The sequence below is a fragment of the Tauraco erythrolophus genome, chromosome 1 (assembly GCF_009769465.1).
Source record: "Tauraco erythrolophus isolate bTauEry1 chromosome 1, bTauEry1.pri, whole genome shotgun sequence".
Taxonomy (NCBI): domain Eukaryota; kingdom Metazoa; phylum Chordata; class Aves; order Musophagiformes; family Musophagidae; genus Tauraco; species Tauraco erythrolophus.
This window is the reverse complement of record NC_141465.1, coordinates 60,227,845-60,252,086: the sequence shown is the minus strand read 5'-3', so window position 1 is coordinate 60,252,086 and position 24,242 is coordinate 60,227,845. Positions and strand designations below refer to the sequence as shown.

Genomic DNA, 24,242 nt, shown 5'->3' with positions numbered 1-24,242 from the left:
GTGTCTAGGTCACTGATTCAAATATGATTCAGGTTGGTAGTTACCCTTTGACGATTTGGTGGCCTAGGTGAATGAATTGAAGGCCTCCATCCAGTTTCAAAGGAACAGTTATCCATGTACCCCAGTCAACACAATAAATGACCTTAATTGGAACCACTGATTGAGTCAGCATAGAGACCGATGTACTTACTTAACTGGAAAAGGTAATCCGTGAGAAAAGATCTGGGGATATTCTGACAGACCTGTGTGTGAAAGCTTGTGTTGTGGCTTCTGAGGTACCATTTCTGCAGGCAGAGAACATCAGTTTCTAATGCACTCAATCTGACACCTTTCATGAGTGATATGTACCTTAAAATATAGGGGGCGGGGGGGGAGGGGGGAAGTGAGTGGAACAATTTGTTAGTCTCAATATAGCAATGTGTTCACCGTCAAGGCTGTGAATTCTGAGACAAGTGTTGGTTGAACCATGGACTGCAGATTTGACCTTTTTAGTGACTGTCTCGGTAACTTGGTCTGCCATGCGGTGAAGACGCTGGGGAGTTTTAAATTGAATTCTTTATACAGAACAGTGGACCCTTAAAAATCTTTGGCTACTTACTTATCAGCTGATGGTAGTGTCCAGGTATGCGTTTTTCTTTGTAACTTTCGTGCATTAAGACATACCGCATTCATCTGAGAGTTTTTAATTGGGAGCAGAGAGAAGGACTGTGAATGACGTGCAAAAGATGCACAGACTCATTGCCTATATGGTGGCTTATTTGTAAGCAGCTCAGAACTATTTCAGTGCCTTTGTAATCCAAAAATACTGAATAAATGTGAATGTATTTGTTTCAGATGGCCTACACTGGTTTAGTAATTCAATTTCACTGTCTGTAATATTGGACTGTATTCAAATTCTAAACACATAAAGCATCCAGAAGGAGCCATGTGTTTTTGGAAGAATTTACAAACCTGAACTGAAACCCTTAGATGCCTTGACAGCTTCTAAAAAACTCATAATCCTAATGGGAAGAGGTAATCTATGGGAGGACTATTTAAAGCAGTCCAGCATATCTTTATTCTAGTTAAGTGACTAAATACAGGAAACCGTTTTGTGAAGTAGCTAATAAGCAGAGACCACAAAAAAGAAATTTGAGAGAGAGAAGAGCATGGGATTTGTCATAGCTCAAAAAAAGATGGTCTGATCCTCTTGTAATGTAGGAAAAGGAGGTTAAAGACTGAAAAAGCAAAGGCATTCAGAGCGCTGAGTTTCAGATATCCAACAGGGATATTCATTCAGATCCAGTAATTTACAGACCTGTGTGAACAGCTCAGCAATAATATTTCGACAAGCAGTGCAAATAGCTTAAGCTATGATTGGAATTATTCTGAACTGTTCAGTTTAGACCATTTAGAGAACTTGATATGTCAAAGAAAGAAATAGTTAATTTTCATGTCGTACTTATATTTGGTAGATAAAACATCACGAGTCAAAAACTGGTAAAGAAAGCTTGAAAAGTAATGAATATTGGTTTCCATTTAAGTACAAAAATGGAAGGGTACAGCGGAACTCCACATCTCTAGTTCAGAACATGTCTTGAAACAAACAAAAAACTCCAATGAGATTGTGAGACAGCATTTGAAAAAGATCATGACACTTTATCAAGATATCATGAATGTAGCTTTGTGGCTGGCTGACAGGTATGCGGACATTGATTAATGGGGAGTGATACTGTCCACTCTTGTGACTGTTTTTGTTCCTCTGAATTAATGTTACTTTAAAACTCAGCCTCCATTTTCATTTAAAAAGAATAAGTCCTTCTGATGGCAGCAATAATCATGAACAGTGCATCCTAAAGATTCAATCTTCTGAAGCGACTATTCTGAGGGAGTAAGAGCCCCACTATGTTGTGTGGAAGCCTGTTTTGTAACTCCAAATTGGGGGGGGAATGACTCTGAGTTGGCAGAAATGCATGTTTTTATAGCCCAACATGGAAACTGGGTATCTTGGTGAAATAAAATAGTGCTACCAGAGAAAAGGCCAGCTTCATGGATTTTCCAGTACTTTGTATAGTTTCTAGAAATCTTGAGAATTGTAGATGGGGGGAATTGAACTATGAAAGCTGGTTAAAACTCACCTCTGTCCATTATTGATTGGAAGATGGTATCTTGGTTGTCAGCAGACAGTTATGTTTTGTCACATTAATTCCCTTTTTTCTGGTTGAAACTGGAATTGTACATAGGTTATGACTATAGTGACCTACCTTTTAAATCAATGTTAGCTGTTTTCTGAAGCAGTCGAGTTGTCTTTTCAAAATTCAAATTCAGAGTTCATGAGTTGCATGTTGTTTTTGTACTAGCCTTTAATCTCTGAAGACTTCTGTGAAAATCTTTAGGTTAAAATGGAAATGATTGTGGTCTCATCTTAGTCCTCCTTTGGCCATATTTGTCTTGTTTTGTTTTAAAATTTATTCCTGTTTATTTAGAAAGTGCCTATCCTGGTATGTTAGGTGCATATGCAAATTATTGCTAAATATTAGATCCAAAATAACTTGACTGCCCTGTCTAAACCTCGTCATTTTCTGCACCACACCCACAAGTTTACTTGATAAGCACTCACTATGCAGATTAAGAGTAAAGTAGCAGCCGTGTTCTGTGGTCCTCTCACCACCCTCACAGCTGATAAATGTCTGCATAGGTTTCTTCTCTCTTCCCCAGCTGCTCCACATCTATGATGAGCTTTCTAGAGATGTCCAGTTAACCTTGTTGTTTAAAATACAGATGTCAAAAGCCAGCACATAAGGTGAAAGAAATTCTCGTGGCCTTGCACATCATTTGTATCTGCAGCCTTTTACATCACGAATGCTAAATAACGGAAACCTTTATTTTTGCTACTTTGTTCAGCACGCAGCAGTGTTTTTTTGAGTTCTGCTGCACCTAGATCTGGTTCAGTTCTAACTTTAGAAATGTATTAGCATTTTATGTTGTCACTGTTGGTATGATCTTCTTCCTTCCATCCCACGCCCTCCTCGTTCTAGGTGTCCTACCTTTTTTAGTCCCATTGCTTTTCTGATTTAAAAGGAGGCACTGTTGAAGATGAATTTTAGCCCTTCCCTCTTTTTTTTCCACCCCTTTGACAAGTAAGCACTTTGAGTCAAAGACAGATACCTGAGTCCCATCATCTCAGGGAGCAAATGTGCGTAGTTGTCTCCTGAGCTTTGGTGTTCCTCATGAGTCTGCCCTTTTTATGTTCTCTTTGCCTTACATCAGTCGATAGTTACGAGCCAGATGACTTCAGTTCTGAGTGAGAGGTGACGCGTAACAAAAAGTGGACTCATTACAGTGGTGGGATGCATTTGAATTAAATTCAAATCCATACGAAAGGTGTTTCACACCATACGTCTGGCTTCTATTATACTTGTCAAACGTATTTACTTGGTACTCACTTGAAGATAGCTCTTTGATCATTATCCCTTCAGCATGTGGAGGATTTACATGTGTCAGTCATGATCTTTATTAGGTGTCAAACAGAAAAATCCCTCAAGTATTCAGCAGGAGAATAGAAACCTTTTTGATACAACCAAAAAAAAAAATTTGTTACACCTTAAATACTTATGTAAAAAAGAAAAACATCTAAACAAGTTATCTGCTGTATTGACTTTCCAGGACTCTGTATGTGTAAATAGAGCCTATTTATTAGTGAGCTGCAAGTAACATTAGTAAGAACCTGTCATATCACAGTTTGACAAGTGAGGCTTCCTATTAATAATCTAAGTTTATATTGAACATATGTATTTTTCTGAAGTAACTAGCACTGAAAAATGAAAACACTGGATTTTCTTTGTTGAAACACTAGAACCTGAGGTTTAGCTTTCCTTTTTATTTAAAAAATGGAGGGTTTGTATTTGAAGAAAGATTTGAGTTTATTAAATATGGGGTGCTTAAAATGGGCCGTTGTTTGCATGTTATACCCCCCTCACCTTCTTGTTTCATAAATATAAAACATCAAGGATTCTACAGTTGTCTTGAGATAGTATAACTGCTGACGTTTTGCTGTTAAATCAAATGTTTATCTATTACTTGTTGTCTTTTCTTTACAGAGATTAGTTTTGTAATAATTCTTTGGTGCTACTGGGTTAAGTGATGAAGAATTTTAGTGTGTACCATGTTAGGCACCAATGATGTCAACAGTTATTATTACTAGTGCCCAAGTGTTTCAGACAGTAGTGTTGAAATGTTATGGATTAAGAAATCTTTTTTAAAAGCTGCAAATAGTTTGGGGTTTTTTTTCCCTTTGTTTTTTTTTAATTGTCGTTTGTTCTCTCCCCCCCCAACCCCCCACCCCCAGACAGTTGCTCTACAGAGTGAAAAGTATTACGCAAAAGGGGTATTTTGAAGTTAAATCTTTTTTCAACTGTGGAACTGTCTCTTTTTTTTTTTTTTAAACTTACATATTTTTTCCCCAGAATGTAAAAAGTAGTTCTAATGGGATATGGGGAGAAGCTGGATGGCAACAAACATACAGTGTCAGGTTTGGTTGCTTCAAAGCTATTGCAATATAGTTACTACAGATTACATAAAAATGGTTTATTTTATTAGCTTCCAAATAATGTATATAGAGATTTGTTAATGCCTTCAAGTCAAGCTTACACTCTTTGCTTTTTAAGAAATAGTTATAGGCATGTTGTATTTGCCTTGTGTAAATTATAAAAGGCTATTTATTAAGTTTTCTGATAACTAATCTATTTATTAACCTGTATTGTTTTAAAATAAATGATTTATTTCTAGCTCAATGCTTGTTTCGTGACTCCTCTTTATCACACAGGATAAAAATCAATTTCCCACACATCTAGCTGCTGTACAGCCTAATCTCAATTCCTAAGACCAAACTATTTCTATTACCCTCTAATAAAATAGCAGCCTTGCTTCTACTGAGAGCAGCAGATTCTTTCATGTGTAAAAATCAGTTGCCACAAGAAGGGCTCGGCTGTGGCATAGTGGTGTCTACCAACAAGCTGTAGTCTTAATGTCTTCATTGTACTGAAGTTTGCTCGCAGGTAATGTGAACACTTCTCTGGCAGAAGTGTTTGTTGAGGCCTGAGCCACTTTGCACTTGCGTCTGAAGGGTTATCATGTGCTCTGTTCATGCGTTCCTGTACACTGGCTACTTGCTAGAGCTTTTATTTCAAGATCATCTACTACTCCACAGTTGGCTGTGCATCGAGTGGCAACAGCTGTAAGGAAGTCTGTGTCACCAGTCTAATTTACTGTCATGAGAGCTTCCTGCAGAAAGAATCACTTGGAATATCACAGTGGCTGCCCATCTAATCCTTCATCTGAAATTCCTAGCTCCTCATATTGGGTACTGGCAAATATATGACTTTCAGGCATGTTTTGTTTTGGTTTTTGTGGTTTGTTGTTTATTTTGTTTTGTTTTGTTTTTAATTGTGAGACTGGTGATTAAGAACTGTTTCAGTCTTTGCGGTTGTGTTTTAGGGGATGCCTCTGTTACTACTGGTCAAAAGTACAAGTTAATTTTTAAACAAGGAAATTAGCTCCTCTCGAGTATAAAATATTGTATGCAGTGGAAAAGATTGGCATAGATTCTTTACAGGATGTGTCACTGCAATTTTATTTTTAAAGATGTTGATGATATTAATGCAACATACAAAGACAGACCAGAAAACTAGAGAGCCTTTTCTTTCTACATGTTGCATCTCTGGTTTTTAATTAAATAGGATAAGAAGTATGTATTTTGAGAACACTTTTTTAGCAGGAAAATTCAGCACTCTATTCTCTTCTTGTGCATCTCTCGACTTAGGCCTCTAAAGCAGCATTGTGGTAAAAGCAATTTTACACCACCGTTATCGTTGAAAGTCTGGGACGTAATCAGTCCTGAGCGTATATATTTTACCCACACAGTTCATGTGGGAAGAGTGTTAAAAGACCAAAATCTGATAGTGCCAAAAAAAATTAGAAAGTCTCATTGATTTTTCCTGAGGTTTGGTCTAAGACCTTAAGTCTTAAGCTGAGTCACTTAAGTCCTTTGTATGTGGCTGTGCAACTGTCGTAGAAGTGGACTCGCAGACAGGGCTTCTTTGTTCTGCCCAGCTGACTCTAAATGCAGCAGGGATGTGGCCACCAGAGCCTCTGCTACAGCTGCCTGATTCCCTAATCGATTTTCTGCTGGGTACAGACCTCGCTGGATTCAGCAGCCTGATGGGATGCTTTACAACTGCCCGCTGGCACCGTTCTGCCCAGGGACCATGTACCAGCGAGCAGCTCTGGGTAGCTGGCGCATGGTGGATTTCATCGCAGCCCCTTCCCTGCCTGGACGCGGTTGGGAATGACTGTGCAACGGTCAGCCGGTGTGCAACGCCGCCTGCTGACCCAGAAGTGTTTCCTGAGGTTGTATGCATGGCATTTTTGCTCTTTGTACTATTAAACCTTATGAGATGTTTATACACCCAGTAGATATTAAGCCCTGAAAACCCCTGTCTGTGGCCTTGGAGGTGTACCTACATTAACTGACCTCTCTTGAGAAATTTATTGAGTGCAAAGGTGGCTCGTGTTCCCGAGTTACTCTGCAAGGATGGGTTGCTTAGGCAGGTCACCACCGTTTCAGTATTTGGAGTTCTTTCCAGACACTCTGCAAACATGCCTAAAATACCATGCTGTTGTATATTATTGAGATGCGTTTTTGTCTCTTACTGAGCACAACCTCTGGCTTTCAAGTAAAGATTTAATGACCGAGTGCTGAATTAAGAGCTCTTAAAAAAATTCATATTTTGTGTGAACAGATGACAGTCTGTTAAGTGGAACTAGCAGTTGAAGAAACATAAGGAAGATGATTAACAGATAATTACTAAGTTCCACAATGCTTAAAGGGGTCCAGCTAATATTGTCAGGTGTTGATTCAGTATTGCTTTTGGTTGGTTGAGAGATGGTTTTGAAGAGAGGAGAGTGGAGTGGAAGGAGAGACTGAATTGGTTGCTTCAGACATCGTTACTGTTTAACTCAGGAATATGTGTATGTGTTTCCAAAATTTGACACAATCACAGGAGCATTAATTTCTTTAGTTCTGTTAGACTTCGAACTGTTTTAGGTATCAGTACTTTGATGCTCCTGTCTATACTGGACTTTTTTAGGTGGTACAGTTAATTTATTTTTTTTAATCCCTTTGAGGAATCCTTTTCACCAGTTGTTGAACTTTTTCAAACACTTCACAGTTGTGCCATCTTGTAAATCACAGAAAAGCCAGGCTCTAACTATGTAGTTACATAGGTAATACCTGCATATTGCTTAGTGTGGTTTATATATGTACATGTACATACATATATATGTATATTTCAAAAAACCTACTTTACAAGTGCAAAGCTCATGTCATGAATACTAGACTAGTTCTAAATTGGGGAATGAAGTTTTACCTTAGGGAATAAAACAGGCCTAAAATTTATTTGCTTTGAGTGGCCTAGAAGTTGTAGTGATTATGGGGTAGAGTGAGGGACCATGTTGGTTCAATTAATGAGAAAGAACCCAACAGGTAACGTGATGAGGAATAGCTTTGTTATGGGTATGCTGTGAGGGAAAGCCAAGATTGCTTCTCCATTTTTGTTTCCAAGTCTTGCAAAATTGAAGCAGCTGCTTGTGCAGACTATGATAAAGTCAACACAAATCCCAAGGGAGGAAGGATAAAGAAATAGGAGCTGTTGTCACTACGGGACGTGACAAAACAGTGTCATCCTATTTGAAAAGGTAGAGTTGCAACTTCCATGGGGACCTATCACATGGATTTTGTCAGTTTTGGTTGTTTAGACCTAATGTTACAGGCAGCTTTGTAAAGTCTGTTTAAATAGTTTTGAAGAAACTGAAGAGTCTGGAGCTTGTTACTACTGTTTCAAAGAGTCTTCGCGATAAGCCGAGAAGAAATACTTGTCTGACCACACACGCCAGTCGTACTTCCCACGGGAGTAAAGCACTTCAGTTGCGCAGGACGCAGGGAGCGCGCGGGGCCCGAACTAAACACCTGAATAAGCCGTGCAGTTTACCCAACCCTGTGAAATGTCTCCTTCCCCTTATTGCCAATGGTAGGAGTAAGTACAAGTATTTCTTTTCTCCAAGAGTGTAGAAAGGGGTAACGTGGATTTTGGCGGGAGTGCCTGGGGAACGATGCGGGAACGAACGAGGCACGGCTGCAAGGAAACGGGTTGCTGTGACACACCGCCCGCCATCCGTTACCGGGTATTATTTTAAAAACCGAGGCTGACGCCGGGTGAGGCAGAGCCGTTTCAAGGACGAGCTGCCCTCCGTCCCGGGGCCCGGCGCCCACCCGCCGGTTCCGACGCTCGCCTGCGGTCGGAGGGGCGGCGCGGCCCGTCCGCCAGGGGGCGCTGCAGGGAGGCGGCTGCCGGCCGATAACCCGCCCGCCCCCGGGCGAGGGGGTGGGGCTATGGGGGCACGTGACACGAGTGGGCGGGGCGCCCGGCCCCGCCACCGCCTCGCTCTGGGCCGGGCCGGGCCGCGCCCCGCCCTTTCCGGCGGGCGCTGCCGGAATCGGCGGCGAGGGGGCGGTCGGGCGCGAGACCTGCCCTCGCCTCCCGCCGTCGCTGCCCGGCGCGCCCCGCTGCCGGTTCACCCCCCCTCCCCCCCACACCGACTCCCCTCATGGCGGTGGAGCGAGCGGGCACCGGCCCCTCCCATCTCCCGCTCCGGCCTCCCCCTCCCCCCTCTCCTCTTCTTTGTTCGCGCGCTGCGGCGGCCGCGGGGCTCCTCCCGGCGGCGATGTGAGGGGCGGCCACCGCAGGTAACCGGGAAGAGGCGGGCGGGCCCGCCAGGGGGAGGGGGCCCGGCCAGCCGCGGGCTGGCCGAGGGGCGGTGGCGGCGGCGGGCCCAGCCGGCCCCTCGCGGGGCGGGGCGGGGCGGGGTGAGGAGGGGCGAGGAGGGGCGGTGTGAGGAGGGGCGGGGGCGGGGGCGGGGGCGGACGCTCGGGGCGGGGGGCGGTGCCTGCGGGCGCGAGGCGCGACCCCGCCCCCACGTGCGGCCGCGGCCCGCGCGGGCGGAGGGAGGGCCCCGCCGCCCGGGGCCCCGGCTGTTCCGGCTGCTTCCTTTCTTCCTTCCTTCCTTCCTTCCCGATGCCGGCTCGGGAGCGCCGGTGCCGGGGTGCCTCCCCACCCTGAGCCGCTCAAGGTCCCTGGCCTTCGGCGGTGCGGGTGAGGAACGGGCAGGCCGGGGCGAACCGGGCTCCCTCCGGGTGGGTGGCGGTGGTTGCGTGGCTGTCGCGGCTCCGGACGGGCAGAAGCCCGAGGAGACTTTCGCCGTGTTGGTTTCTTCGTAGCGGGAAACTTGCTGTGGTTTGGGCTCAGAAGGCCAAGATGAAAAAAAAAAAAAATCATAGAATCATGGAATGGTTAGGGTTGGAGGGAACCTCAAAGATCATCCAGTTCCAACCCCCCTGCCATGGGCGGGGAAACCCTCCACTACACCAGGTTGCCCAAAGCCTCATCCAACCTGGCCTTGAACACTTCCAGGGATGGGGCATCCACAACTTGTCTGGGTAACCTGTTCCAGTGCCTCACCACCCTCTGAGTGAAGAAAATAAATCTGGATGTTTGTTAGGTTCTCTAAGCAGACAGAATCGGCAAGTTACGGCATGGTAGTTCTGCCAGAGCTGTTGTACTTTGTAAGGAATTGTGTGTGTGTGTGGTGTTAATCAGGGAGCTAAAACAGCTTCTCTTCGGTTCTTTTTATGATTGAGTTTAGCTGAGGTTGAGGGTTGTGCAGCTTGGTTCCAGATCAGCAGAACTTCAGAGCCCTGGCAGTGCTTTAGTTTGAGGTGGAAAAAAAATAATTTTAGTTTTGTGTCATAGTTCAGAATGATGATTTGTGTTCGTTCTCATACCATGAAGATGCAGGCTGAGTCTGACTCGTTAGTCCCTGACTTTTGCTCCAATCATTTTTCTTTTTCAACTAGTCAACTTTCTTCGTTTTCTTGCAATATCTTTAAACATAATTTTTAATTAAAACATAATAAATGCAAGTCATCATGAATACATAATAAATATAAGTCATCATGGATATTTCTGAATGCTTTTGATGTGCCTCATTTCATACAGTTGTTGTTTTTTTTGCCCCTGAAAGGCAACAAGCTTGTTGTTAGGAAATTATTGCATAAGTTTTTATCAGTATCGATGTATTTAGAATTCAGTGTCACACTGGTTCTGCTTTCATTAAAGTTATTCATTCTCTAGATAAAATCCTGCCAAAGAGAAAGCAGTTTATGGCAGATTATCGGTGATGTCAAAGGAAAAGCAGTGACTAATGTCTAGATTTGACTTTAATTTATTGGGTTATCTTAAATTTGAAACTGCCTGTTTTAAATACTAAAGGTAGAACTTCAGTGAAGCTGTGCTGGTGACTCATCCTATTGAGAGTGGAGCTAGTGTACTAAGTACAGCAAAGATGAAGCAAGTCATGTCATCTACTCTTATTTTGAGTCTGTTTTTATAAACTTCTAGGAAATGTGGTAAATACTCTTGTATTTACTCAGCTATAAAGCGCTGTCTCTAGTTTGCGTTCAGTTAATGAATAGCACTCTGTCTTAGGGAAGATAATGTTTAGTTTTATGCTTTAATTGAAGGTCATTCTTTTTATAGAAGAGAATAACTACAAACAGCAAATACAAAGAATGAGATGTACAAAAATTGTTAGTGTTGTGTTTTTATTGTTTTCTCCTGGTCTCTTAAAATGGAATGCTTGTTGCTTTTGCTTTAGTGATAGAAATCTGCTGTAAAGGATAAGCTTCCCCACAGTTTAACTAAAACTTTTAAAATAGGGAACTTTAGAACTGTTAATATGTGTTTTGCTTTCTGAGTACTTGTGCTAGTGCCTCTAACGTTGTATTATATATATGAAGAGGTATAACATTATCTTTAGAAACAATTTTTTTTTTTTTTACCTTGACTGTGTAGTATGTAAATAATTATGTTTATAAGTTTGCACACTCATTTAACTGACAAAGCTGGAAAACTTTACCTGTATTGGGGCAGACTTACAGTGTGAAATTGAAGGTGCTCTTTCCTAAATAACATATACAGTACAGAATGCGTGCATCTTGGTGTTTTAAAGATGCACATGACTAAGGTTTGAACCAGCAGCTCTTTTATTGCAATGCTATGTTATGTCTGTCCTTTCAGTGTTCTCTCTGTACCTGTGTTTAAAAGGTATGTTCATGAGTGGGCAGAACATAACTGAGGAAGACTTGTATTAAAGAGTTAGCTGTGTTTGAGGGATTGTAGTAATCTTACTGAGAATATTTCTGTGTTCATACTCCCTGTCATGCCAGAGTTCTGTATATAAACGTCCTCTGAAAACTCACCATACCAAAGCCAATAATTAAAACTTTATATTAACTTTTGTAATAAAAGTGCCTTAGTACTTAAGTTACAGAACAAAACTGAAAGGACTAGGATAGTGTTTCAGTTTCGGTTTGGCATGTTACCTTCTGAAGAATAGCTTAGGTCACAAGTTAGTTTCTTTGGTAAGTGAAGTGAAAAGCAAAGGGATGAAATAACTGTAACGCTTCAGGTGAGACATACCTAAGGAAGATCAAATTTAGAATCACACTGCTTTGTTATTCAGGTGCTTTTAAAAGAAGAATCCCTTTTTAAAGCATAGATGAGAAAATGTACAGTCTTGTGTGTCATGCATAAAAATGAGGTTGACTTGATATGATGGCCGTAATTTATTTTTTTTTTTAGCTGAATCCTTAAAATGCCAATTAATGTTATTTTTAACTTTTATTTTAGAAAGCTAACATTGAAATATTTAAGAAGCGAATGCCTCTGGATTTTGGAACAAAATTGGTATGTATAATGAGCCTTTGAAAGGCTCGTCACTGAACATTTGCATTTTTGTTGTTTGGGAGTGTTTCTGTTTCATGGTTCTATGCCTGTGGAAAGGAAGAAGGGAACGCATAATAGTTAGTATGTATTTGTTAAAAGCAGCTTGTTGATTCAACCCCTTTTTCTTCCATGAAAAGCTTTATGGCTAGGAGGGTGTTAAACAGGTGCTCTATTTCAATATTAGAAATATAAAACTTCTCATGGAGCTCTTGTAAGTAAGCAGAATTGAGAATGAAGTACCACAGAACAGTTCGAAGATGCTGAATGGCTGTACCTGGAGTATCTTTCACTAATGTCAGGTCAAAACAGACCTTTGTTTAAAAAATCCTTCCGTGTGAATCATGTCTGAATCATGTGCTGTTTAGTTTTAGTGATCTGCCTGAAAGGACAAAGAAATAATGACATTGAGCAGGGAAGGGTTGCCAGTGTGTAAACTCTGATTAATGTTTTCAGGAAACATTTCTGAAAAAAACAGACATGCTTCTTATAGGAGTAAATGAAAGTTACTACACCCAGGCAGGAATAATTTGCTGTACAAGTACAGTTTCGAGAACAGTTATTCTGTAGAAAAGAATTTGGAGGTTATAGTAATACAGAAGTTGAAGAGTCAACAGTAGATGACTGCTTAGGAATGGCTAAGAAAATGACCCATTTTGAATTGTATGAAAAGAAGTGTAGTGTTCCACTATATTGAGGAATTAATAATAACTCAGCTAAAATACTGTGTGTGGCTTTGGGAGTTGCACTTCATTAAAAAAAAAAAAAGAAGTGGGCTATTGGGAAAGGACCCAGAGGGTGGCACAGCAAGAAGCACCAAGCACGCAACTTGCAGAGTAATGTTAAGATGTGGGTGCAAAGATAAAGGGAGTTGTATATTTTCCAAGTCCAAACTGGACAAACATAACAGGCTTTTGTAGTCAAAATGAAGATCTAGCTGAAGATCATTAGATAATGAGAGTTCCTAACAGAATCAAAGCATGGCTGTGCTATTTGTGAAGTTTCCTTTGTGACGCTTTCCTGGGACAAGCTTGGCTGAATTACATACAGTGAGAAGCAGCAGTGAATGATGCTGTATGTGGCAAAGGGTTGAAGTAAATGCCCTGTTAAGGTCCTTTTTAGCTTAGTGGCATCATCCTGTTCACAGTTAAGAAGATCAGCTTTTACACAAGAAAATTGTCAGTTCTAGTATTTAAATATTTTAGCATATATTTAGATTACTTCTAGGAGAAAAGACTGTCTACTGAACTCTCAAGGGCTGGTGCCAAGTAGGCAAAGTTGGAACAATCCACCATGTTTACTTTTACTGACTGTAATTATTGTTTCCATACAATGTACAACTTGTAAAAGCGATACTAATTTTCCCTGGCTGATAACTCCCTTATACGTACTTATGCTTATCTGCTTTTAAATGTAAAATATTACTTCATCTCATGACACCACTTTTAGTGTTTCTGAATATTTAGTGAGCTTACTTGTTTAAATAAATGTGTAATGTCTTTTGAGCGCTGTGTGCATGCTGGTATTTGGAGAAAAGTACTTTTGAGCAATGAGACAAGCTAGTGTTTCCTTGTGGTTTAGACCAGAGATTCTGTATCTTGTCAGCAGTTGTTATACTTCCTCGTTTGCTTTTTAAGAGGTAACAAACTTAGTGGCTATTCTGGACCTGCTTACGTCCCGCAGGTTTTTTCAGAAAGCTTTTTCTCCCTTTCTCCCTGCCTGGTAAGCCTCAGGCTCGGTATACGTTCCCTGTGTTGTCTGTCATTGCGCTGTTGTGTGCTGAGAGTTATGACTCATGATACCGGAAGATCCACAGGCAGTTCATAAATGGGTGGTTCTTCAAGGCATTGTGAATGTGGTTTCTGTGGACAGGAAGGTCTCATCCCCTCGTTACATCTCTGAAGTCAGAGCAGCGAACTAGTATTCATCCATGAACCTGCTAGTCTTGGATGGATGAAATATTCTCTGTGTTAAAATCAGCTGTGAACTTGATTAAAGAACCTTTGCAGAACTGCTCCAAATACAACTAAAACCACTGCCAGCTTTAACTCCTATGTTTTCTGGCTTCTTTCCTGTTTATAACTTAGTAGTGGCTGTGGCTGCTGGAATGGGGCAGCTTTGGCTTGTCCCAAAGCTGAAACATGAGGAGTATTTGTTCCAGGAACTGCTAATTTCATGGCATTTTCTTTTCTTATTTCGAAAGATAATAATTTTTCTTGATGATATTTATGAGGACACGTTAGTTCCTCTTCCTTTACTAAGTCTTAGAGTTAGAATTAAACTACCGATTTCCTGAAGTGTAAAACTTTCTGTGCCTGCTATTGCTTAGATTTTGCAGCTGTATTTGCCAGTTCTACACATGCAAATTACATTTCCACTGTATGCAAAGTGAATCAAATCTCTTCAGAGAGAAGCTGGGTTCACCATGCAGCAATGGTCAGCTGGGGCAGTCCAGCCCAAGCAGAAATTGGACTGGCCATGTCTATGAGGACAAACAAACTTAGAAAGAAGAGCTAGCAGTAATTTATGTGAAAAAGTCATTAAGATTTTAGTTGTTTACAAACTTAACTAAGTAATTGATAAGGAATCAAAAGCTCTTTGATGTATTTGAGACTCAAGGGAGAGTAGAACTACTGGCTTTGAAGTGTGGCATCCTTAGGGCGTTTTTAAGTCTAAATTCAGGAGATCACCTGTTAGCTTGCAAGTTTTCCTCATTCTTCTGCAAATTCTACCTCTACTCCAAAGAAAAGCAGTCTGTACTTCTTCCTTGCATTAAAAAATGCCCTTTATCCTTCAGGGAACTTGAAAGTCTTGCTTTGAATTCAAAATCAGAGAAGTATTTGATGCAGTTAGTGAGGTGACTTGTTCTGGTCTGTCCCCCACACTCAGGATTTGTCTTTTTTGGTTTTGTTTGATAGGTGGTTTTCTATCATGCAAGAATCTACTTTAGGTTTATTTTTAAAAGTTGCTAGAAAATGAAGGAAGACCCTTGCATTTCATTTACTTCAATAATACTAAAAATTACTGTACAAGGATTAAGGAAAGAGGATTTGAGAGTTCAGAACTGTGGATCTTGCAGCATTTTGAACAGTGCTGTCTTGAGTGCTTGTTAAATGGGACTGTTCTCCTGTATGTTCTCACAGCCTAACTGGATGCAAGTAAGAGGGTCTGTGTTCAGTTCTAATGTTAACCTACCTGTAGTTCTCTGCCAGGTTTTCCTAGGGATGTAGTGAATTAATCAAAGTTGGAAGCAAGAACATACAGCAAAAGGTAGTACTGGAAGAAAACAGGTTTTGAAGAAACAGATGCATGAATTGGAACTGTCAACTGGCATGGCAGACCGGAATATGATTTTATCTAGTCCTGGACTCCCAGTGAGCACATCTGTCTGACGGACCCTGGGCATGCAAGAGAGTGCTTGATACTGCAGTGTTGTGACACTGGCATTGTTGTTCTTGGGGAAGCTGCTGCTGTGTCTCAACAGTAAAGCTTATCAGATTCTGATAAGCACTGAAGTACAAATATTTTATTGCCTGCTTTTCCTTTTAAATAAAAAACTTGTTAATGCAATTTAAATTGCATGCTATGCTTCTGAATATCTGGAAAATAATTGTTTAGGGAACTAAATGCTAGTCTTGGCACATTTGCAATTGGTGTTCCCAGGAAATAATTTTTTTTTCATCTGTAGGTGTTTTCTTCCTTTAGAACAGTTCTCTATGCTGTCAGAATTATCAGTTGTCTTGAAATGAAAGCCTAAAAATAGTTTTCATTTTCCTTTGTACTATAGAGGGGTTAATCACCTTGAATGTACTTTGAGCTTTTTTTATTTCAGTTTAAAAATAATTTATAGAGATATCTTAAATTCAAAATCTTGGGTTAGATGGAATCTAGGATATCCTTGTTGCAGCATGTAACAGAAGCGATATACTGACATAAATTTTCTTGTTAAGATAAAGGTTTGTATGTAAAATCTTGATTTCTAATCTAAAAATTAGTACCTTCTGCTGAGCTGTTGTTGAAGGTCTTACATAACTAAATTTGGAGTCTTAGCAGGCCAGGTGAAAGCCTTTCAACTGTAAACTCCGGATTATTACTGTAGCTAAACTGAAAAGATGCTTCATGCAAGTATGGGAAGCTCTTTGTAAAACACATCAGGAAACAGTTGCCTGATTTCTTGTTCCAGATTTCCCTGTTGTTTAGGGAGTAAGTGCATGTGTATACATCTCAAGCTCGTTTGTGTTAGGGAAATTGCTATATGACTAAACACCCGTTCTGACATTGTCTTTCTCTTTTCCAGTAAGTTTATATGGAAGAAATGCTGTGGCTGTTCTCAGACTCTCTTACAAACTGATTTCAATGTAAGTAATTGTTTGATCAGTGTTGTCAGTTACATCGTGTGCCAGACATAGATCTGTCTAGTTAATGAAAAGCAAAATAAATCACACGTATTTAAGTTTTCCTTAACATTTCTCAAAGAACTTTTATTTGTTTGGGTTTCAGTTTTTATATGCCGGGTCAGAAGCCCTTCCTTCTGTGTGTTCAGACTTGTTAGTCACTCATCCATGGTTCAAACTTACATGTACTTCAAAGATTGCCTTTTTAAAAAAAAAAAAACAACAACCGTGGGAAAGACCATTTACAGGAGAATGAGTCACATGAGCTGTTGAGGATTTTCCTATGCAGTATGGATTTCTACCAGTTTGATTCTGATGTGTTTATTTTGCTCAGGTTTCAGTGTTGCATCATCTCGTGTTGAGTAACAGAAGTTCTACTGTTCATTGATCAATGTGACAGTCTTTAGTAGTTTACGAGATGAACCAAACTCGTGGGAGGTATGACTTCTGTATTGGTCTGGTGTTGGCTATGAGTTCCAGCATTTTCATTGGAGGAAGTTTCATCCTGAAAAAGAAAGGCCTTCTCCGCTTAGCTAGGAAAGGCTCCATGAGAGCAGGTAAATACATTTTAAGAAACTTGCTCATTTTTAAGTTTTGCTGCTTAACAGAAGATTACTCTATTTATGATCTTGTTTTGACTCTTTCTGTTACAGGTATATGAAACATTAAACATAAAGCTGATGTGTTTTCTCTGTCATGTCAGACACACCTAACTCTGTGTGTGATACATACTATTTAATTTGCATGTAATGTCCTCTAGGGACCCTTGTTGAAGAATTCCTTTGCATGTCAGTTAAGTCTAAATTGTACTTGCAAATTGAGCTTGGAACCAGCACTCTTCATTACACCTATGCTCCCGAGTGAGTGAATTTGGGAGAGTGTTAACTGTGTTTGAGTGTCAGAAGATTGTTTTAGAAAACTTAAAATCACATATAATAATTGTGTGTAATGAGTAGTGTCCCTCAAGGGTTCATACTATTTGATAACCAGTACTATTTGATATCTTCACTGGTGATATAGACAGTGGGATTGCGTGCACTCTCAGCAAGTTTGTGGATGACACCAAGCTGAGTGGGGCAGTTGATGCACTAGAGGGAAGGGATGCCATCCAGAAGGATCTTGACAGGCTTGAGGAATGGGCCTGTGCAAACCTCATCCAGTTCAATAAGGCCAAATACAAGGTCCTGCGCACGTGGGTCAGGGCAATCCCCAGAATCAATACAGACTGCATGATGAATGGATTGAGAGCAGCCCTGCAGAGAAGGACTTGGGGATGCTGGTGGAAGAAAAAATGGACATGAGTTGGCAGTGTGCGCTCACAGCCCAGAAATCAACCGTATCCTGGGCTGCATCCAAAGAAGCGTGGCCAGCAGGTCGAGGGAGGTGATTGTGCCCCTCTACTCCGCTCTTGCGAGACTCCACCTGGAGCATCACCTTCAGCTGTGGGGTCCCCACCATAAAGACGTGGACCCATTGAAGCAAGTTCAGAGGAGGGCCACAAAGATGATGCGAGGGCTGGAGCAGCTCTCCTATGAAGACAGGCTGAGAGATTTGGAGTTGTTCAGCCTGAAGAAGAGAAGGCTCTGGGGAGATCTTATAGCAGCCTTCCAGTACTTAAAAGGAGCTTGAAAGAAAGATGGAGAGAGCCTTTGTACCAGGACCTGTGGCAACAGGACAAGGGACAACGGATTTAAACTGAAAGAGGGTAGATTTGATAGGATGGTTGCAGCATCCTCAGATGATTCAGACGGTTGAATCTGAATATTTTTAATTCAGTACCTGTCATCTCTGCTACTAAAAGATGGCTGAGATATGTAATTCATGCTGCCTGATTTGGAATGGGGAAGTGACTACGTTTCACACATTTGTACATGTAATCAACCAGATAAGCCATGCACGATTTCTATAAAGTAGCACTCTTTGAGACACGTAACTTGGCTTTTCGTGTCATTACAGTGAGTTGAAAGAACTGTTTTTCACAGTAATGCAGGTATGGCCATCAGTGCCATTTCTAATACAAAAGAAATAAAATAACTGGTTTTCAAAGTAGGCTGTAGGAGGCACATATGCACATCAGAAATGTGAAGATTTTATTTCAACTCCTCCGCCTAAAAAACCTAAGTATCAAAAGATTGCCTGTGTTTTTAAGGGCAGGGGCTGCAAAACTTACTTCGGTGATGTTATCAGTGAATGGGCTTACTGTTTGTTGATGTACGTTTTTAATGGAGTAGCAAACGTTCTTTCAATTTTAGGTCAAGGTGGTCATGCGTACCTTAAGGAGTGGCTGTGGTGGGCTGGACTTCTTTCAAGTAAGTATCAAAAATATGACCTACTTTATATAATTTCATTAAATGGCTGTGCCATAGGTGGTGGTAATGGTTACAAAAAATGAGTAAGATCGTGATTCTACAACGTATGATAGTTCTATATGGTGATTTAATGGGTGCAGTTCTAATGATTATGCTATAACATCAGCCCTGGGGACCTAAACATAAGGACATGGACCTGCTGGAGCGAGTCCAGAGGAGGGCCACAAACATGTTCGGAGGGCTGGAGCAGCTCCCCTATGAAGACAGGCTGAGAGAGTTGGGATTGTTCAGACTGGAGAAGGCTCTGGGGGGATCTTATAGCAGCCTTCCAGTACCTAAAGGGAACATATGAGAAAGCTGCAGAGGGGCTTTTTGCAAAGATGTGTGGTGATAGGACAAAGAGTAATGGATTTAAACTGAAAGAGGGTAGATTGAGACTGGATCTAAGGAAGAGACACTGTAACAGGTTGCCCATAGAAGTTGTGGATGCCCCGTCCCTGGAAGTGTTCAAGGTCAGGTTGGATGAGGCTTGGAGCAACGTGATATGGTGGAAGATGTCCCTGCCTATGGCAGGGAGGTTGGAACTAGAAGATGTTTAAAGTCCCTTCCAACCCAAACCATTCTGTGAACATCTCTCATGCCAGAAGTTCTTTCATTATTTTCCTCTTTGGGCAGTGGAATTGGGCAGGCCTTCGTTCTCTTGTATCTCTTGCTGGCATATGCCTTCTGGCTTTTGTCTTAGCCGACAGTTGCTTAAATGCACAAGATTTCTTTGGAGGGAAGCATATTTTGGGATGATGACTATTTTCTGAACTTTTTTTTTCATTGCTTAAACTCTGGATTTACTGGCTGTGGCTTAATATATGCCTTGCCCTGTATCCTACTATTGCAGATTTCTCCATGCAGAAGCTCATGACTCAGCTTGGCAGGCTAGGGAGCTACAACATGAGACACCAAAGCAAAACACCTTCTAGTTCGGCTGAATTAGTTTTAATACCTGTTGTAGTCCGTCAGCCTGTGTTTACGATACTGTAAGGGAGAGGCTGTGTTCTGCAAGTACCATTAGCTGGATGCTGTAATTAGAATTTCCCATTGTTCCCTTACTGCCTGTTTGTCTGTACAAGAACACTGGCACTGATTCACAGGTGTGATGTGTAAGACATCCTAACTCTTTTTTTTTTATTATTATTATTACTCTGCAGTGGGAGCTGGCGAAGTAGCTAACTTTGCTGCCTATGCTTTTGCACCAGCTACGTTAGTGACTCCTTTAGGAGCTCTCAGTGTTCTTGTAAGGTAAGAAACACTAAAGAAAGCCGTGTGATTTCAGAGAGAGAAGTAAAATATTCATTTAGATATATGACACTGAAATATGCTGTAATAAATGTAGTTCATTCTTAACAATAAATAAAGAGTTCTTATAAACATCAGAGGTAACTTTAGGTTCCTCCAAGTGGGAAATGACTATGCTATAAAAGGGTTTTAGCAGTGCATCTACACCTCAGTCTGTGAAAAGCTATCATCTGCATTTCAAAAACATTTATGCAACAGAGTAGTGTTTTCATTCCTAAGTAGAGTTAAGATTTTTTGTCTTTTAAAAATTATTTTTACAAGTGCTTAGATACACAGTTTTATTGCAAGGCAGCATAAAAAAGGGGTTCTGGGGAAAGATGCCAAATGTTAACAGGTAGTTCTGTCCATGGCAAGTATCTTGAGATAAAAATAGCTACCTAGTTGCTTTTCTAAGCTTTACCTTGTGTGTACAAATGACCTGTACGTTGATGAGCGAATAAATGAGACATTACTAATTCTTTGTTTGCTGATGCTTTTTTTTTTTTCTTCTTAGTGCCATTCTGTCATCCTTCTTTTTAAATGAAAAACTTAATCTACACGGAAAAATAGGGTGTTTGCTAAGTATACTGGGATCAACTGTGATGGTAATTCACGCTCCGCAAGAGGAGGAAGTAGAAACTTTGAATGAAATGTTCCACAAACTAGGTGATCCAGGTAAGAAAAACGCTGGCTTGATATGTGTGCAACCTGTCATTTCTTTATTACAGCTTCATTCCTGCTGCTTTCAAGTTCCAGGAAGATAGCCTGTGTCTGCTTTATGTTGTCAAAATGAAGCAGAGATTTGAATTCTGTGACATAATTCCACAGGGAGCTTTGCAGGATGCCAGTGAACTTGCCTGGCCTTGAACAAAGTGTCTTGATGTGAACCACTGACATGACAGTTTAAACAAATGCAGCAGCACAGTTGGATAAACACAGTTTCTATAAATTTTAATTGAAGCGTGTCAGTCTTTAAGCCCAACTTTGAGCTATCCTTAAAAAGTAGGTGCTGTGGTAAGTGTCTGCTGAGAAGTGTAATCCTGGAGACTAGCTCCCATGCTTATGTGGAAGATGAGGCATTTTCAAATATTTATCTGTGAAATACTATATATGCAAAGACAAATCCCATGTTAAACACAAGGAAATAGCCAGCAGAGAGATTAAAGAGCTGGTTTTAAGGAATGACATGATTATTGGAAATCTGCCGATGAATGTAGCGGCCTGCCCAAACGTACCTCCCTAAAAAGCATTCAGGCACAAGCCTGTATCCAGTGGTGCCTACGTCAGGCGATTCAGCGACCTAATCCTGTAGTCATCTTGCTGGAAAGGTAAAGGTGTAATACAGCATGCCTGAGTTTCATTCTTTGTTTTAGCTGGCTCCCTCTAGAATCATTTTAACTTTGATGTTAGAGGAGTAACAATAAAGATTCTGAACTCTTCTGTTTAAGCTGAGGTGATTGCGTTGTTAATGTGTTCTCTGAGATTCTGCTGAGATGCTTTTGATAGTGTAGATAAGTAACAAGATTCTTTTATTTTTTCCCCCCCAACCACAGGTTTTTTGGTCTTCGCAACTCTTGTTGTCATTGTGTCTTTAATTCTGATATTTGTGGTGGGACCTCGCCATGGACAGACCAACATTCTCGTGTACATAACAATTTGCTCTGTAATTGGAGCATTATCAGTCTCTTGTGTAAAAGGTTTGGGCATCGCTATAAAGGAACTTTTTGCAGGAAAAACAGTGCTGAAACATCCCTTGTCTTGGATTCTGCTGCTAAGCCTTATCGTCTGTGTGAGCACGCAGATCAACTATTTAAACAGAGCTCTGGATATATTCAACACTTCGATAGTGACTCCAATATATTACGTAATCTTCACAACCTCTGTTTTAACTTGTTCTGCCATCCTTTTCAAGGAATGGCAACACATGGCGGCTGACGACATTATTGGCACCTTCAGTGGCTTCCTGACTATTATTGTGGGGATCTTTTTACTGCATGCCTTCAAAGATGTTAATTTCACCCTCGCAAATCTGCCCCTCTCTTTGCGGAAAGACGACAGAGCCGCCAATGGCACTTTGCTGAGCACATACGACTGCTTTAACCATGATGAAGAAAGTTCTGCCTGTCTAGCTGAAATGCAGTCCACTGAGAGTCTGGCAGCCAGGAGGAATGGAAGCCTGTCAGCCTTCTGAAGACACCTACATCTTACTTAAGGAAAGAACAATTCTGTAACTTTGGAAATATGTTTTCTGCTGTGAAATGTCCGAGCTTGTCTAGAAACTCATGTACTTTTTAACAGTATGTGTAGACAATCGTTAATTTGTAAGTTCAGTTAGTTTGGATAAAGAACACTGAAGGGATTTTTATTTGCCTTATTTTTACTTTAAAAAATACTAAAATGACCTCAGACTGCAGTTGGTTTTGTTGCTTAAGTTATGTGTAAATACTTTAATTTCATTCTTTTGTTTTAAGATGTATTGCACTAATGACAATTTTATCAAAAATAAATCGCTTTATTTCTGCATTGGTGGTAAAAAGCTTGACGTGAACCTGGATCCTTTGTACTTGTGCCCTGACTGAACATGTGAGTGACTGTAAACATACTAAAACAGGAGCTGCAACAAGCACTCTTGTCCCAGTTTGTGAAAGAGGAAAGGGAAAGCTACAACCAAGCAAGACTAATCCTTTGGAAATACTGCTAACTAAAGCTGTATGCTAAACTTTCAGGATTTACTTAAAACCTCCAACCTTACCGAATCGGAGTATCTGGCTGGCAGCAACAAGGCAGGAGCTTCTCTGCTCAGCTTGGAGAGGTGAGGCTGTAGCTCCTGCCATGCCAGTTCATGCAGGAGGAAGGCTTTGAGTTGTTAATAATAGCCAAAAAAAGCTACTCCCTTTTCTGTGGAAGAGCTCAGGTTCTGTCTGTTTGCTGCACCATACTGCCCTGGCGCTGTAGAGCTGTTCTGTGATTTTGATGTTACAGCTTGAATTGAAATTGCAGTTTTGTTTGCAGTAACATAGTTACTAGCTGTGATGCCTTTTTTTTCTTTTTAAAAGGGCCAAAAAAGTTGGAACATAATGTCACTGCTTAGTAAGGAATGAAGCAGGTAGGTGGTAATTTTAAGTTTTGCAAGGGCAGAAAATAAAAATTGGTGATACAGTTTTTATAAGAACCTTTCTACCATAGAGGTGAAGGTTAGAAATTATCTGGGACAGAGACAACTAGTTCCTGCTGTAAGTTGTCTTAAGGTTTAGTGCTTACTGTTTAAGAGTATAATTTAAGATTATTACTAGGATGAAAAACCAGTTCCCACCTGTGAAACTAACTGCTGCCTTCCTTTGGTACATGACATATGTGCAGGAGGGGTGACGGTGCCAAGCAGGAAGAAGGTTCTTTAAATTCTGGTCGAAGAATGGGATTTGAACTTCTACCTCATTTTAAGGGACACCACGTCAGCAGCGCTCGTCACAGAAACACGTCCCTCTGACGCAGTGAGAGGGAGCAGCAGGGAGGAAGTCAAACTGCTGAGGAGTCACTGAACTCCTGGTTGCCACTTCCAGTACCAAAAAGAGCAGGTAACAATTTCATACAGTGGAGTCTGTTACTTTATGTTGTGATAGGCACTTTGGCCTCCAGACACACTGGTTTTGATGAGAAATAGTTAAAAATGAAAAAGTTGTGCCTTTTGTGCACCTTGCTGCATTTTTCTTTTTAGGTAGGAGAAGCAGTTACACCATGTTTTAGCTCCCATTAAGTCTCATAATCCTGTTGGAAAAAAAGCAACCTACCCTTGAAAAACATAAAATAAATGAAAAATGTAAAACAAGCATCTCATAGGACTAATGTTTGAATTCTCTTAAACTCTTACAAGAGGGAATAAAAGCAATCATAAAATAGGCATCAATGCCTGTAGTTTTAAGATGTTGCAGACCAATTCACTTCCTGCTGCCATAGAACTGGAAAGAATTAGAACTTACTTTACTGACACCATGATTAGTTATTTTTAAATAGTTCTTAAACAAAAAATCAGGCTTTATTAATTAACTGTTTCTGCACCACAGTGCCAAGCCAAAGCCTCAGGTGTGTGAGACTTATCCCTAAACTAATCATCATCTCCACAAATCACAAAAGTTGCTCATTTCCTTAACTGAAGCCCAAAGCACACGGAAACGTTTGGTTGACGAGAAGTTGTCTTTGCACAGTGTCATGAAGGACAAAAAAAATAAATGTTTCTTAAAGAAAACTGCCTGTTAAGCACCTCTTAAATCCTGCAACAAGCTGGTGTAACAAAGCACAGGTGTTTTCCTACTTCTGTCTCCCACACACCTGGCAGC

At 40.8% G+C, this 24,242-nt stretch overlaps 1 protein-coding gene across 1 annotated transcript; it reads left to right on the top strand.

Annotated features, from left to right (window-relative positions):
- The first annotated feature begins 8,744 nt into the window (after positions 1–8,744).
- Positions 8,745–22,431, top strand: NIPA2 (NIPA magnesium transporter 2). Its single transcript, XM_086619216.1, has 8 exons — positions 8,745–8,782; positions 11,784–11,840; positions 16,174–16,234; positions 16,605–16,827; positions 18,523–18,579; positions 19,782–19,872; positions 20,423–20,583; positions 21,462–22,431. The coding sequence occupies exons 4-8, from the start codon at positions 16,689–16,691 to the stop codon at positions 22,097–22,099; spliced, it is 1,086 nt and encodes a 361-aa protein (XP_086475342.1). The 5' UTR covers positions 8,745–8,782; positions 11,784–11,840; positions 16,174–16,234; positions 16,605–16,688; the 3' UTR covers positions 22,100–22,431.
- Positions 22,432–24,242: the final 1,811 nt, after the last annotated feature.

Coding starts and splice junctions, on each gene's coding strand:
- NIPA2 (XM_086619216.1), top strand. CDS start 16,689: ATGAACCAAACTCGTGGGAGGTATGACTTCTGTATTGGTCTGGTGTTG. Junction 16,828..18,522: donor GAAAGGCTCCATGAGAGCAG/GTAAATACATTT, acceptor TTTCAATTTTAG/GTCAAGGTGGTCATGCGTAC. Junction 20,584..21,461: donor CCACAAACTAGGTGATCCAG/GTAAGAAAAACG, acceptor CCCCAACCACAG/GTTTTTTGGTCTTCGCAACT.